General features: G+C 34.9%; 1 protein-coding gene across 5 annotated transcripts in view; it reads left to right on the top strand.

The window, feature by feature from the left end:
• Positions 1-17,975, top strand: part of syt14a (synaptotagmin XIVa) — a 70,072-nt gene that overhangs the window by 31,668 nt on the left and 20,429 nt on the right. For 3 of the 5 annotated variants that reach the window (XR_015506105.1, XM_087279535.1, XM_087279534.1), the window contains exons 3-4: positions 3,952-4,104; positions 15,252-15,476. Coding sequence is in view for 4 of the 5 variants with exons in the window: in XM_087279535.1 (XP_087135661.1) it covers positions 3,952-4,104; positions 15,252-15,476 (378 nt within the window). In the remaining variant the exon portion in view is untranslated. Of the gene's footprint in view, positions 1-3,951; positions 4,105-10,338; positions 12,946-15,251; positions 15,477-17,975 lie in introns of those variants that run through there. The other 2 variants (XM_087279533.1, XM_087279532.1) reach the window with 1 other exon arrangement.

Genomic DNA, 17,975 nt, shown 5'->3' with positions numbered 1-17,975 from the left:
ATTTATTTCAAACAGAACAAGGCAGGACAGAAAGCAGAAAGAACTGTAAATGACAGAACGGAAGGAAAGAGAAGGCATATGGGTCATCAGGGAAATGTGTTCATTGCATTGATCAGGAAACGCACTGGCTGGAAATCAATTAGCATCCCTAAAAATAGCAGATGGTGGAAGAGCTGTTTTATAAGTGTTTGTTTGACCAGATTCACCTCACACACTCACTGCCTTTGCCTGTATTCAGAAAATGACATAAGAAAGTGTCACTCTGTATTTTAGGATGTTAAAGATCAGTCATGTCTTTTCACCTGTTGTTTTTATTGATGTTTGTAATGGTTTAGCAGCATTTCTGTTATTACATTTATCCTACTACTGGCATTAGATATTTTGACTAAACTGCAAAAAATGCTTTTTCCTACTTTGATTTTTTGTTTTGTTTCTAGTCCAAATATCTACAAATTCTTAAATCCATTTTTGAGACAAGCAAAAAATACTGTCTTGTTTTAATACATAATATGCCAAGAATAAGTGCGTTTTTCCTTAATACAAGCAACAACAAAAAACACCTAATTTTGACATTTCTTATAACAAGACATTTTTTCCTATGTTTTTCAATTTCATTTAGCTTGTTTAAAAAAAACTCAATTAATTTTCACATTATTTCCTAAAACAAGACAATATTTTTGCCTGTCTAGAACATGCTTATTTAAGAGTTTTTAGATATTTGGACCTACAGTACCTCTACCATTTGACAAATAGTTCAAAGTTAGCACATGTTTACATAGTTATCACAAGTATAAAATAAATTGAACTTTTTAAATGTATTTAAATCGATTTTTATATAAAATATTATTAGCTCCCTTTTGATTTTTTTTTTCTTTTTTTTTATATTTTTCAAATGATGTTTAACAGAGCAAGGACATTTTCACAGTATGTCTGATAATATTTTTTCTTCTGGAGAAAGTCTTATTTGGTTTATTTCGGCTAGAATAAAAGCAGTTTTTAATTTTTTTAAAAACATATTTGGGACAAAATTATTAGCTCCTTTAAGCTAATTTTTTTTTCGATAGTCTACAGAACAAACCATCATTATACAATAACTTGCCTAATTACCCTAACCTGCCTAGTTCACTTTATTAACCCAGTTAAGCCTTTAAATATAACTTTAAGCTGTATAGAAGTGTCTTGAAAAATATCAAAATATTATTTTCTGTCATCATGGCAAAGATAAAATAAATCAGTTATTAGAAATGAGTTATTTAAACTATTATGCTCAGAAATGTGATGAAACAATCTTCCCTCCATTAAAAAGAAATTAGGGAAAAAAATAAACAGGGGAGCTAATAATTCAGGGGGGCTAATAATTCTGTTTTCAACTGTGAGTGTAGAGCTTAAAAGTGTAATTTTTCGTACACATTTGACTGTATAACCCAGGTGAAAAAAAAGTGTAAAATGTTTTATTTAAGTGAACTTCCACAATGCACTTAAAGTGCTCAATTTTTGGCTACTAATGTTGTACTTAATGTACTAATAGTTAATCTTTAGTACCACTTAAAGTAAACTTAAGATGATCTATGTGTACTTGACTGTGCTATTTATATTTTAGATATTTTAAATTTACTACTTTAATATTTAAGCAATATATTTTATACACTTTTAATACAACACTAACCATCTTTTGCACTTTTAAATATGCTCCCTGTACAAATAAAATACACTTAAATTATTTAAAAATATAACAATAATGCAGACAAAAAATCAAAGCAAGAAAAGCATTTTTTTGCAGTGTAGGAATCACATTAAATTATCATTTTCACCCCCCAAAATATAATATATATATAGGATATAAATATAAAGGATTAAAATAATACAAAACATATTATTTTCTAGCCTACATACTTCCATGCCTTATTCATCTCGTGGGGCTTTTTCAGCTTATTCATGACAATTTGCTTTTGTATAATGTTATTATTATTAGCAGTATTATTTTATTATATGCATATTTATATTTAAACAAGCTTAGATTGTCAGGTTTTAGACCACTGTCAGGTTTTAGACCATATGGGGCACAGCAGACTGTGTATTAGGATATAACTCAGGTTTTTGACCACACTTCGTTATCATTGTTTATTTATTTGTTTGCTGGAAATTAGAACTGTATTTAAAAATAGTTTTGAAACAAATCTTTGCGCTTAACAAACAAAACTAATTATTTATGGGCTAATTGATGTCTGTGTACAAGGTTTCTCTATCCATGTGACCGAAAGTGAAAGTAGATAATGATGAGGCCTTATCTCGCATTCTCGGGCTGTAGATGCTCTATTTAACTGTTTTTTTTTTGCTAGTGAAGTGCTCAGTTTTTCCACTTACAAAGTTGTCATGTAAATAGCAAATGCACCATGGCGCGATGCAACTGTCTCTTAAAGGGAATGGGAGATGAGACTCTGATTGGTTTATTCTCAAAACATACCTATTACTCATTAAGAGAATAAGTTCAACCCTTTCAGACCATGCGCCATGGCGCAAAGCGGATTTTTCCATCCTTTAATTAGCAAAAGTGAATTCTGACACGCCCTGAATGCGTTTGCGCCCGGCGCTTTGCACTTTATGCATGGATCGTCAAAATAGAGCCTAATGACTTCAATTGATCTATGTGCTATAACATGTAAAATGGAATAATAAAAGGAACATTCAAAAAGCAGCTCATGTACATGCCTTAATCATATTACTGTCTTATTAAGATTAAGGCAAATAATTTGATTACTGATGTCCATGTAAACGTAGTCACTGACAGCAGCAACTCTGTTGCAGTGGTCAAGAGCTGCTCTTACGTAACAAAGATCATTCCATTGAACATCATTTTCCCCCAACACACTCTGGAATGGAACATTATAGATTTTCTCTATTCTGGTGTAATTGTATTGTCAATGACCTTTGACCCTGTCTCACCCTCATCGGCTTTTGGCAACATTTTCAAATGATAATTAAAACCTCAAATGAAAACATCCCTCATGGGTCATTTCTGAAACATTTAGTTGGACATTGGTCGAATGTTTTTGTTTTAAATGCCACTATATATTTCAGAAGGTATTGAGAACACTCAAAAGAAATATCTAAAACATTTTAAAAACTATACCTATCAGAACAAAAAAAAATGCAGAAGTAATATTTCAATGTTCTTAAATCGTTTTATTAACTGGGAAGTCGAGTAAAGAGCTGTGATCAAAAAATCATTGGCACACATATTCCAGATGGCTGTATAATCTGATTTAAAAGAGTTTGAAACATGAATCATCAGAGTGTGTCTAAAATGGTAGGATCTCTCCTTTGAATATTTAACTCTGTTCCTGTCAGACAGCCGCACTAAAACTGCCACCCTGAGGGACAGGAAGGCTGATGGGACAGAATCACGTTGCATAATTTGTGTGAATAATTCACACTTACTCCTGCAGGATGGGTTTGTGTGGAATCACATCCACACTCGCTCAAAGCTGTGATACAGTTCATGCAGAAATGATTGCTGAGAAGTTTATTTCTTCTCGAAGTGGTAAACCAGCCATCTGAAACTGGGTCGTTTCCCTCGGTCTTTCTGAAAATATATAGCCACATGGGTCAAACTTAATGAATTAAAAAGGTTGTGAGGTCAAACCCTCTGCACTCGCTGTTCATAATTTATTTTCTTGCTTTCTTTGTGTTTTAGCTCCTCAAATTGGTTTGTTGTTGGTTGAATTATATAGATCAAGCTGAATTCAAAAGACATATTTCTGAATAATATTACATTTATATAAAAAAGGAAACAAAATTTGATGTGAATGGAAAAAAGTTTAAATTTGAATGCTGATGATAAACCAGTATAATGGACAATTTATTCAAATAGATTTCTATCTTCTCTGTTTCTTTTCACTCTACCTTATTGGTATATCTAAGCAATCTGTGTCTTTCTGTGTGTCTGTGCAGTGTCTCCTGAGGCTCTGGGGTTCCTGTCTGGCATCGGCGTGTTCATCTTTCTTGTGATTGTACTCTTTCTTTACCTCAATAATAAACTGTCACTCGAGAGTGCCAACCAACTGCCCAGCCTCGACCAGTACAGAAAGAGCGCAGAACCAGCAGGTTTGTGTTTGCTTTCCTGTAATTGTTTGTGTGCAATTGACAGTGATTTCTGTTTTTGTGTACGCGAATTACGCATTACACAAGAATTTTGTGTAATTCATAATAAATAAACAATATAGAAAGTAAATTTACACTACCACTACACTGTTAAACCCAACAGTCAACTTTATCAAATGAAATGAATGTAGTTAACTCAAAATGGACTGAAAGTTAATTTTACGCATTTGAAAAGAGTTTTGAACTAAGTGTTGAAGGTAATAAATTAATTAAATACTTCATTACTTTAATTTAAATGGAGTAAGTTCACAGTACTCATATAGATTAATTATTTACTCAAATGGTTTGTAGCAAACGGTTTCCTCAAACGGTTTGAGTTGTTTTACCTTATTGGATTTTACAGTACTCAGTTGGTTTGAGTTCTCTTCATTTATTGGGTTTTACCGTGCTCACATTGCTTCGTATTTATTAGGATTAGTTTGTAAACCTGAATGGTTTGTTGCAATCAGCTTCCTCATATGGTTTGAGTTACCTCAACTTTTGTGGTTTTACAGGGTACTGGTTCAGTTAGATAGATTTGTGTGTGTGCATATATATATATATATATATATATATATATATATATATATATATATATATATATATATATATATATATATATATATATATATATATATACATATATATAATATAATGTGTATACATTAGGGCTGTGCGATTAATTAAAGTCGAATTTAAAACATTGCAATTGTTTAATCGCAAGAGGCTGCGATATGAAATATATTTGTATTTTTAAATTTACCCCGCCCAGAGCAAATGCATGACTGCCATCTGTGTGTGACAGACTTACTACCCAATTGAGTGAGCACACTTTTGTTCTGCCCCATCAGATATGCACAATTGAACTATGTGGAATGCGCACAACGATTAAAAAATTGTAAAAAAATAAAAACAGAAAAGCACTTTTGAGTGGGATAATGGCGTCTGCTGCTTCAAAAGCATTAATAGACAATTGAATATCAAGGGGAAAAAGCATTGGTAATATGGGAATATTTTGGTTTCTAAGTCACAGACATCAAACATAAACAGGTCATTTTTAAGAAATTTGCAGAATTGGTGCAACGGCTTACAGATTATTGAGCTCCACCTTGACTACAAAATTAAATCGCAAATCAAATCATAATCGCAATATTTGTCAAAAAAACAAAAAAAACGCAGTTAGACATTTTCCCCAAATCGCACAGCCCAAGTATATATATATAGTTGAAGTCAGAATTATTAGCCCCACTGAATTATTTGCCCCCTGTTTATTTTTTTCCCAATTTCTGTTTAATGGAGAGAAGATTTTTTTCAACACATTTTAAAACATAATAGTTTTAATAACTCATCTCTGATAACTAATTTATTTTACTTTTGCCATGATGACTGTAAATTATATTTGACTAGATATTTTTAGGACACTTCTATACAGCTTAAAGTGATATTTAAATGCTTAACTTGTTTAATTAGGTTAATGAGGCAGGTTAGGCTTAATTAGGCAAGATATTGTATAACGATGGTTTGTTCAAATAAGGCTTAAAAGGCCTATTGATTTTGATAGTCTACAGAACAAACCATCGTTATACAATATCTATCTATCTATCTGTCTATCTGTCTGTCTGTCTGTCTGTCTATCTATCTGTCTATCTGTTCATCTATCTATCTATCTATCTATCTATCTATCTATCTATCTATCTATCTATCTATCTATCTATCTATCTGTCTGTCTGTCTGTCTGTCTGTCTGTCTGTCTGTCTGTCTGTCTGTCTGTCTGTCTGTCTGTCTATCTATCTATCTATCTATCTACAGTATCTATCTACAGTATCTATCTATCTATCTATCTATCTATCTATCTATCTATCTATCTATCTATCTATCTATCTATCTATCTATCTATCTATCTATCTATCTATCTATCTATCTATCTATCTATCTATCTATCTGTCTGTCTGTCTGTCTGTCTGTCTGTCTGTCTGTCTGTCTGTCTGTCTGTCTGTCTGTCTGTCTGTCTATCTATCTATCTATCTACAGTATCTATCTATCTATCTATCTATCTATCTATCTATCTATCTATCTATCTATCTATCTATCTATCTATCTATCTATCTATCTATCTATCTATCTATCTATCTATCTGTCTGTCTGTCTGTCTGTCTGTCTGTCTGTCTGTCTGTCTGTCTGTCTGTCTGTCTATCTATCTATCTATCTACAGTATCTATCTATCTATCTATCTATCTATCTATCTATCTATCTATCTGTCTGTCTGTCTGTCTGTCTGTCTGTCTGTCTGTCTGTCTGTCTGTCTGTCTGTCTGTCTGTCTGTCTGTCTGTCTGTCTGTCTGTCTGTCTGTCTATCTATCTATCTATCTATCTGTCGTCTGTCTGTCTGTCTGTCTGTCTATCTATCCATATGGCTATACGAAATGCCCCATTTTGAGTTTTATCCATTTCATTTAGCAAAATATTGCAAAAAAACAAATTACAAGCTACACAATTTATTTTTGTTAGATTAGCTCCATATTTGGCTTTATTAATGACTAAGCAGATATGCACCAATATAATAATGTATAGCATCCTGTTAGAAATATTAATTTGAAAGATATATTTGTGAGTGGTGTAGTCATATATGCTGAGCACTCTATAATATTAGATTAGATTGAACTTTATTGTCATTACACATGTACAAGTACAATGCAATTGTCATAGATTCATAGATTAATATTATGATTACTATTATTTTAATTATTATTATTATTGTAGATTATTATTATTATTATAGATTAGTTTTATTAATATTATACAGTAGATTGTTATTGTTGTTGTTGTTATTATTATTTTTATATTATTATTATTATTATTATTAATATTATATTGTGTATTTAGCAACAATGCAGTATAATGATGTTGTACAACAAACCTTTTGCACAATAATAATACAAGAAATTATTATTGAACACCAAACAAACATAATACAATGATTTCTGAAGGATTATATGACAAAATATGACATAAGGACTGGAGTAATTACTAGCCAATGATGATTTAAAATGACAAACAAACATTCCTTCACTAATTATTCAAAGAACATAATATGTTAGCAAATGCTTCCCAAAATATTTGACAAAACTTCCAAAAACATTTACTTTTTCAAATCTTATGAAAAAAAAAAAAATAAATATATATATATATATATATATATATATATATATATATATATATATATATATATATATATATATATATATATATATATATATATATATAATGGAATGAAATGCATTAATGGAAGTATAGGCTGTTTGTGTTTTAAAACCACTGAAATTTTTTGTTTAAAAAGGCAATATTGATTATTTCTGTGGAGTTCGTAGAAGGGCAGTATGAAGGATGTTGATAAACACAAATGCCGGATGTTCAGTATGGATTACCACCCGTCTGTTTCATTGAGCCGGACTGAGCGAGAGTGAGTTCAACTCTTTGCACTGATATTTATAGCACCATCCATGAAACTATTGTATTTATTTATTCCACTGGCATTAAAATAACATACCGATCTGTAATGACTGAGCCCAAATCATGGTATTTCTGAGGCTTGGAGGTCCAGGATAACACTGGTCCAAATTCCCAAACAATGAATGCCAATCTCCCGAGAGGTAATTATCTGCTAAGCTGCAGATCAGAAAATTCCTAACAGAGTTTTATTAGCACTACTTACAGTAGGACTTTGGACTTCAGTTTGCTAAAGATGATTTTGGCAGTGTGGAGTCCTGGGATATGCTACACACTTCAAAGCATGATGTTGATCGGACAGAACAGATGCCACAGGCCAATTATTAGATCAATAGTACTTGTGACGAATGTGCGTGTGTGTCTGAAAATGAATGAAAGGGATCATGTAACAGCCCCAAGAGAAAATGTGGGCAGAAATCCAAACACACGCTAGATCAAATGTCCACATTGTCAGTATACATGCACACAACAGAACTGGCTGGAATAAACTCAATAAACCGTGCACATTAGTGCACACAACTAGCTTTTGTTAAAAGCATAAAGCACTCAATCACACCTACACACTTATACTGTCGACAGGGGCACTTAATGCCCACACACACACACACACACACACACACACACACGGGCTGTGGATCCAGGCATCACTGAGCTGCCCACACACAGGCCTTTACATAACTCTGCTCAGCACCAGTGGCATAATCACAATGACATTTACCAAATAAGTATGTTTGCTCTTATTTGACCTGGTGAGTCTGTGAAAAAGCGCAGTAAACATGAGACTGTGTGCTAAACATGAAACTGTAATGTTCTTCATTTATTCTGAGCGCTAAATCTAAAGTGCAATGAAAATTTGACATTAACGTTCCTTCCAAAATGTTATTTTGTTTTTAAAAAAGAAAACTTGTGCGCACCAAGCGGCAACCTCCCGCTCTAGGGAGTAACTAAAACTGCAATTCAGCCGAAATACCGCTAGTCCTGGCCGCTCCTGGCTCCAAAACAGAGCAAATTTCAATTGAGCCCACTGTTAGAATGGCCAACTTTACAGCAGAAAAAAAGGTGTTTAAAGCCTGGTACAAAAAAAGATTTTGGTTAATACAGCTAATATTACCCTTCATGACAACTGTGAGGGGGTGAATTTTTTATAACTCAACTGTTTCCTTTATATTAATTTATATTAAGTTTGCATAATTAAGGGAGTGGCCACTTGAGTGACAGCTAGGTCTCGTTGGTCACCGTCACGTCACTTCAGCTAAATCCTGCAGATTAGCCACTGAACTAGGCATATTTATCGTATTTCTGTGTTGTTTTATGTGGCTTTACACAGTCAACTGCCTTTTGGACTTGTTTCCTACAATTATTAGATGGCATGGCATGCTGAGTGCACTTAATTGTGCTTACAAACCATTCACGTGGCCTCCGTTTCCCATGTGAGTAAAGTTATATAATTATATACCATCTCTATACATGTATTTGTTTTATTTAAGATCATTTATCGTTTATATTTATATTTACAGCTGTAATGCACTCCAGAATCTGACGAATTGATTAGCTGTAAGCTCTAGAACAGTCATCTAAAGCGTTGTCATACAGTGTTATGCTGGATTTCATCAATAGTCTTACATTAACTAACAAAGACTATATCTGAAGTGTTTGGAAGTAATTCACGTTTTCCTCCTGTTGAAAAACGTCATAAGAACAATGTTTAGTGGCTCAATGTATTACAGCAGTGTGTTTTTAAAAGACTAAACACTTTATTGATATAGTGTACAACCAAGCACAAGTGGTCAGAATACAAACGAGTCACAGATGATAAAGTATTAAGCGTTCTCCCAAAGTAAAGTGTGTCTGAACCAGGTCCAAGCAAAATGCCAGCAGGTGTCTGTAGCTCCACTCAGTCTCCGCCTCTTTGCCCTTGTTTGGTATCCCGCCGTGGGTGCGATGACACGCGACCAAAATGGCGACGGTTGGCCACACCTACTTGTGGCTTCTTTTGCGCTCTTTAGAAACCTATGGGTGATGTCACGGACACTACGTCCATATATTTTACAGTCTATGGTGCGCACCAAGGCTGCATTTACAGCAGATATTGTGTTATATATATTTTCATAAATAAAGCAAATCTAAAAATAAAAAATCTAATGTATGTTGTCTCTTTTGATATATTTTAAAATGTCATCTATTCCTGAGATGACATGCTGGATTTCCACCATCAATACTTCATCAATCTTCAGAAAACCCCTCTAAAATGCTCAGTTAGTGTTTTTTAAACGTGCTATATGTAAGTTTTTGACTCTTCTAAAGCATAAAAATGCCATAATATGTTTGCAGATATCTAAGAAACATGCTAAGTGAACATACTTGTTTATCTGAAAAACAATGCAGTCAGATATTCTGCTTTGAAAACGTGCTTTCCGTGCCAGGATGCGATCTTGGTTCTTTTAACACCCCACTGCCAGTTCAGCCAATTATATTTCAGCACCCCGGGTTATCTTTGTGGAAAGCATCATATTTCATTCATTCATCAGAAGGCTCTCAAAGCGTTCATCACCGAAATGTAACCTCAGGTGGTGAGTAGCAGACCCTGAAATGAGACGCAGATTCAGAGTTCCACATGAGGTGGTTATTAAGCCAATAATAGCACAGAATAGTGCACTCACTGCACTCCAAAGAAATGGTAAGGTTTAAAATCTAATTAATACATATTAAACCTCTTTAACATTAATAAATGTACATGCTGAATCACTGATATGTGTTGGCTTGCATTATTTTCCAGTACTAAAGTTCAATTTCAAATTGTTTATTTAACTTTAAAGAAAAAAATGGCATTCAAACTCACATTGTTAGCATATAACACTGAATAAAGCACATGAGGTGTACCTGAGGTGATCAATAGCTATGTTTTCATCCAAAAATGCAAATTAACTTTATGCACAAAACTGGATTATCGCATAAAAGATATACGACTATAGCAGCATTTCCATTCAATGAGTCAATGAGTTCCATTCAAGCAAACAAAATCATCACAAAATCGTCACTTACTGGTGCCAAATATCAACAGTAAAATGGAATTTGCTGTGATAAGAGAAGCTGTGTGAATCTGTTCTTCATTTAATAAATGGCTTGCAATTCAGAAGACAGTCCGCAGTTCACGCAGTGAACGCCCGGTGGTGTTTGAAAGTATGAGACGCGGAACAGAATCTGGATGTCATTAATATTATAAGAACACTAATCGTAACTGGTTAAGGCGTTTTAAATTTCAGATGTTTTACAGTGTGCTCAGCCTGCTGGTTTGTCCATTCGCACACATTTTTGTCATCACGTGATCTCTTATAACAAAATCACATGACTTTTTTTATGCGCATACTGGAATTTGTTCAGTAAAAGTGTTTTCATCATAGTTTTTGTGCATCCTTTCTTATCGAATACAAAGTTTATCCTACACATTTTTGTGCATTAGTTTTTTATGCTCATTTTAAAAATTTAGGCACATCTTGGCATTTCCATCAACATAGCTAGTGTCGGTTTTCTGTTGCTCAGCTGCAAAAAATAGAAGCCATTTCTAATATTAATTTAAGGATTCAAGGTGTTGGTTAGAACAAAAACAAAAAATAATATGGACAATATTCCTTCTATCGCGTGCCGTTACCTTTATATAGAACATGCATAAAATCAACCTTTAGGCTTGATAGTCAGACTTACTCCTTTTGGTCCTCAATCTGGCAACCTGCACTTCTGTTTGTTTTGATACAGGAATGCAATACCTAGTTTAACCACTGGGTGTCAAACTTACATACTGCACCTTTAAATATTTATTGTTTATTTATTGTTATCATCATTTTTATGTTGCTGTGAACTCTCCCTGTAATTGTTAAATGTTGATTGTGTGACAGGAAAAGTCATCTGTGCTCATTTAGTGCCGTGTGTCTGATTGGCTATCTGACTGGAATTATATTCTTTCTCTGGTCTAAGGTCGTGTAGTGATTCTAGCCATAATTTCTCTGTCAGTGTCAAAGTAGATGTATGGTTATTTGGGTAAAATGCCAAAAAGCTTGGCCTTCCTCAGCACTATTACGATGAACAGTATTCACCCTCAGTCTCTGCCAGAAAGGGCCTCCCTTGTGGTTTTCTCCATCTAAAATAAATATGAACAGCCCTCCTTTGCCCTTGGTCTCAGGGGGAAATCTTCCTCTGTTCCCTGCCAAGTTTATCAGAATCCAGTAGAGTAAATATGCTGGACACTTCACTGAAAACCTGGTGTCGGTGGTTCCCTGAACCATCTGCTGTATTCATTACAGCTGCAGTCATTATACATAATTACAGTTATACATCGCAACATACGCACATCAAATTGTGCTCCGAGGCAGACTGCTTGTGTGGCTTGTAGCAGATTTTGGAAAAGCATAAATAACTGTCATGAAGCTGTGAGATTTGACCTCTCTGACTCACCTCATCTCTGTTGTTTGAGTCAGAGCATGCTGAAGAATATCACACCTCCTGAGAGACTTCTGTGTACTGTAGCTTTATGAATCACATTATAAATATTCAAACTGTGTCTTATTTAAACATGATTTGTTTCCTTTTTTCCTTCCTTATTTCAGGTGTTCAAATTTTTAACAAAACAGTTGAATTTAAAGTTTGTTTATGACGGTTTTTGACACTCTGATGGTGCATTTAAGACTGGAAAACTGGACATTTCACAGGAATCAAATCAAGCAAACAATTCTGCTTTACATGACAAAATGGCATTTTTTAAGAGCTTCCAGCAAAGTCTCCCCTCAGTGTCTGCCATGTTGGAATCGGTGACAGAAAAAGTTGACGATTTGGCTTTTGCTCTGAGCGACGTTACATACACGGTGACTGGAGAACTCGCAGAGCATGTCAACACTATCATTCACAAGGTGCAAGCTGAGGAGCTAAAGAGGATTCGTAAGAAAGAGGCTGAGGAGAAGGAGGCTGCGGCACGACAGGTCCAAGAGAGAAGAGACACTTTTCTGGATCGGGCTAAAATCCAGACCCAGGCTGCATCGGGCCTAGTGGAGGATCCTGAGCCTCAGATTGCAAAAAACGACAACTGTTCAGTGCTGTCAATTGAGACCTTATCTTCAGAAAGTGACCTCTCACAGACTCCTGACATGCTGATAGAAAAGTTCAAGGCACAAAATAGTGCTGATGCACTCTCTGTATGCCAACAAAACGGATCTTGCATTAAAGAAACTTCAGAGTCCACCAAAGCAAAACCATCTAGCCCAGCAGATGGTAATGAGAAGAAGAAATCTAGCAGTAGAGATGCTGAAGGTGAGAGGATAAGACTGCTAACTTTATCCCTCTACTATCTGAACTTCATTAAATGACTGTCCAAAAGAGGGAGCCACTGCCTTTTCTTTCTTGATCGTATCTCTTCATCTGGCGGGAATGGTCTCTGCTTCGGTCAGAATGCTGTTTTGCTTTCCCTCCTTTTATCTTAATGACTTCACTGCCGTTTCTGACATTTAATATGTCAGTCTATTTATGCTTTTCTTCCTGTCTGTTTCTATTCTGTGCAAAATTACCAGGCATGGGCTTTATTTTTTTCAATGAAAATTATTAATGCATGTCATTCCTGACAACTCTACCAGCATTTTAGACAAATATTAATTCATAATATTGGCTCAAGGAGGAAAATGTATTATTTGCATGCCACCTTCTTTGGGTCTTTATTACATGAGAATGTGTTTTATTGTTAATCTATAGTGCCCTCTAGTGTCTGTGCTAAGATTGATGGAAAGCAAGATATTTCAAACCTGCTTTGTGATCTTTGCAATATTGCAACACGGTTGAATTGCTGAAAGTGCCAAGATTATATTAATATTATAACAGATGTTTTTATTTGTTGTGACTATAAATCAGTGTTATACCATTTCTCATCTCTTCTGAAGCTAAAACATTGGTATTGTATTCTCTAAAAATAATTTAATCGTGTTTAAAAGATTTTAAACTTTTTAAACCATTTAATAATTTTTTATTATTGTATGCAAAAAAGTTCTACTTGAAATAGAGGGCTATATATAAATACACACACAGAAAGAATTGTTTTTAAATGTAATACACCTTTAATCAATACAAAATGTTAAACTACATGTTTCATTGATTTAAACAAAAGCTTATTTCCAAATCACTCAATGTTTTCATCAAAAACTAAAAAAACTTCATCATAAACTCCACATGACTTAAACTTGTCCAACTCTTGCATTGACAAATAAAAAATTATATGTATTCCTTATTCTTGCTCTTATAAGCCCTTTAAAAATCATTCATTAATTTTCTTTTTGGCTTAGTCCCTTTATTAATCTGGGGTCGCCACCGCAGAATGAACCGCAAACTCATCTAGCATATGTTTTACGCAGCGGATGCCCTTCCAGCTGCATCCCATCACTGGGAAACACCCCATACACACTGATTGACACACATACACTACGGACAATTGGAAACCCGAGCACCTAGAAGAAACGCATGCGAACGCGGGGAGAACATGCAAACTCCACACAGAAAAGCCAACTGACCCAGCCGAGGCTCGAACTACTGACCTTCTTGGCTGTAAGGCAACAGGACTCCCTGCTGCACAACCGCGTTGCCCCTTTAAAAATCAATTCAATTTTATAAATTGTCTTTATAACAAAATATTGTGCCTCCTACTAATGTACATCACCATTTTTGCTTGTCCTGATATAAAATTTGACAGACACCCTTTTCCTTTTTTTCTGGCAAATTATGCCTAAAAAACTAAGCAGTGTGACACAAATCAAATAGAGGATGATTCACACTTCCTACTGTTCTGCTCTAAATACACAACTAGAGAAATATTGTTTTGCCAACTTGAAACATTAATTCATGTAAACATGTTTTATCGACTCAAACTTTATTGTGTTTTTAGTAAACATGGTTATCAACAATGGTAATAGCAGAATTCCTCAACACTGACTTGGTTAAATGTGTATAGCATGGTTGATAACAATATGAAACTAAAAATGACAATATATATGTACACACAAAACAAACACACATATACAGTATGAATATATGCATACAGAAACCTGTAAATAAGTATAAAAGGGAGGGGGGAAATGACAAAAACTATATACATAATGTTAGAAAAGTACAGAAATGAAAAAAAATATTATAAAAGGGATCAAACAGAAAGAAAAGATAGTCTGTTGTCACCTATATCTTAAGGCATCTTAATCATTTCTCCTACATCGTTAAATTAAATAACTTAAGTTTTATTAAAGGAGATCAAATTGTCATGCCCGGCGAAGCAGTGGTGCAGTAGGTAGTGCTGTCGCCTCACAGCAAGAAGGTTGCTGGGGCGCTGGTTCGAGCCTCGGCAAAGTTGGCGTTTTTTGTGTGGAGTTTGCATGTTTTCCCTGCGTTCGCGTGGGTTTCCTCCGGGTGCTCCTGTTTCCTCCACAGTCCAAAGACATGTGGTACAGGTGAATTGGGTATAGGCTAAATTGTCCATAGTGTATGAATGTGTGTGTGAAATGGTTATTCTAAAGTTTTCTCAAAATATTTGTTCTGTCTAAAATCAAAAGTCTCTTCTTTTGTCCCCCTTTGCTTTCCTTCAGAAAAGAGTTACGTGAATGCGGACTATCACTGCTCGTCGTCAGACAGTGATGATGAGGTGATCGGTCAGTACCAGGAGGCCGTGTCCAGGTCGCAGGGTCTCCGGGGAGGTGCAGCTAGGACAAACTCGCGTCACCAGAAGGGCTATGGATGGGACACACGGCAGAAATACTCCCCTCTAGCGGCTGAATATGACGGCTACAGCAGCGAAGCCTCCGCAGATGATGGTACATTTGCACATCACATCACATTCACACAAACACAAAAATAAAAACACCTTTCTTTCAGCTATATGGGATCTGTCAGATGGAAGTAGAGATTCATGCTTAAACTTTAAGGGGAGATTCTGTGTTTTTATCAATCAGACTGAAGTTTGGTGCTCCTGTAAATAATCAGGAAATTAAATCAGAATACATTGGCATTTTCAACTGAATGAAATCAGTTTGAACAAAATCATCCTTGTATTTACCCGTATTGCCTTATGCTTCTTAGATGTTGCATGAAAGATTTGAAAAAGCAAATATAGTTTTATAAATTATGTTGACCACTTGTTCAAATGTGGTAATTTTTTTGAAGAACAAAACACGATGTTGCTTTTTTTTTTTTAATGTAGCAAATATTGTGTCTATGAAAGTTACTTAACCTGTTTATTGAACTCTTGCTCAAGATATTTGCAGAAACAGCAGCCATGGGCTTAAATTATAAACAATCAAAAACAGGAACTCATTTAATGGCCATTTTTATTAGATGAAATTTCTGTTCTAGAAGAGTGTCCCTGAAAGCGTTTAAAAAGCATTTTGAGAATATTTTGATTACGTTTGTTGTTTATGTATATGTAATTTATTCATGTAATAGTAACAATTCAGCAGCCAAAACTCTAGTCTTCATTGCAGCATGATATTTCAGAAATCATTATCATGTGTTTTGTTTGGTGAAAACATTTGTGCAGCTTAACATTTTATAATTTATTTGATCACTTTAGATCTAATGTTCCCTCACTAAATACAATAATTCCTTACCTTCAAAGACAAAAAAAAAATCTTACTGATCCTAAAAGCTTAAACAATATTGGTCTTCCATGGCACCTAGACAAAGCAAATCAGTTGAAGAGACAGTTCACCCAAAAGCAAAAATTCTGTGATCATTTCGTCCCCCTTCACTTGTCACAAACACATTTGAGATTCAGTGTTTTCTTTAACACAAAAGAGGTTTGCCTGTTCGCCTCACAGCAAGAAGGTCGCGGGTTCGAGCCTCGGCTGGGTCAGTTGGCATTTCTGTGTGGAGTTTGTATGTTACTACCGTGTTTGCATGGGTTTCCTCCGGTTGCTCCAGTTTCCCCCGCAAGTCCAAAGAGATGTGGTACAGGTGAATTGGGTAAGCAATTGAGTGTGTGTGTGTGTGTGTGTGTGTGTGTGTGTGTGTGTGTGTGTGTGTGTGTGTGTGTGTGTGTGTGTGTGTGTGTGTGTGTGTGTGTGCGCGTGCAAATGAATGAATGAATGAACGAATGAATGAATGAATGAAAAATAATTTTGAAACCAGTAACCACTGACTTCCATAGTATTTGTTTTCTCTATGGAAGTCAATAAGTACCAATTTCTAATATTCTTTAATATAATTTATTTTCTGTTCAACAGAAAAAGTATAGATTTGGAAACACTTGACTTGAGGGTGAGAAAATTGTCTTTTTTTTTTTTATATCATTTTTGCGTTAACTATCCCTATAAAGGACACTTATGGTAAAAATCATCTGGAAGCTGTTTGGACAGACCTGTGTGTATGTAGTGTATCCACTGTCATTTTGGAATGATATAAACACAAGAAGTCTCTTTTTAAAAATATCCTGATGTTAAAATAGGACCCAAATCCCACAGATTTTGAGGCCCACCGCAACATTATGTAGGAGTGTGGTTTTCCCCGCTCACCGAATTGATTGACATATCGTCATATTTCTGTAATAACATATATACAGGTCCACAGAACATTTTTTGAAAATAAACTCTGTGACTTTTCTGATTTTTCTAAGTTTAAACGTTTTTAAAACAGCATGTTTGTAATAAAGAAAGTAAAATCGCTATTTAATTCTTAACAGCTATAATCACCACCACATGGTGTCAGTAAATCACAGCTTCATCAGAGTCTTTCTCTATCACTGACGGCTGTTTATCTGACACAATGTATAATGAAAAGCAGACATGCAGGGGGGAATTGTTTGCGGGGAGAAGCTGCTCATTTGCATTTAAAGCCATAGGCTACAAAAACAGCTTTAATGTATTCAAAAGCCAAAAATGGGCAGATACTAGCATCTATAATGAAAAATCTGATGGGTATTTTCAGCTGAAAGTTTACAGACACGTTCTGGACACACCAAAGGCTTATCTTGAAAAATGGCCAACTAAATGCATGTATTTTCCCAGAGATAGGTTGCGGCTGAAAGGGCATCCGCTGTGTAAAAAAACTTGCTGGATAAATTGGCGGTTCATTCCGCTGTGGCGACCCCAGATTAATAAAGGGACTAAGCCGACAAGAAAATGAATGAATGAATGAATAAATGCATTTTTTTATCATTACACTAGATGGCGCTGCTTAACAACAAATGGTGAGATAAGACATGCCTGTTTTTCACTGGAATTCTGGCATGACTCAGAACTTTTTTCATAGAAAAGTCAGTAACAGACCCAGAAGAAAAATCTGAATGAAAGCTGTTTTTAATAAAAATGACTGTGGGC

This window comes from Danio rerio, chromosome 13 (assembly GCF_052040795.2).
Source record: "Danio rerio strain M-AB ecotype USA chromosome 13, GRCz13ab, whole genome shotgun sequence".
In the NCBI taxonomy this organism is placed as follows: domain Eukaryota; kingdom Metazoa; phylum Chordata; class Actinopteri; order Cypriniformes; family Danionidae; genus Danio; species Danio rerio.
The sequence above is the reverse complement of the archived record's forward strand: the minus strand, read 5'-3'. Positions and strand labels throughout refer to the sequence as shown.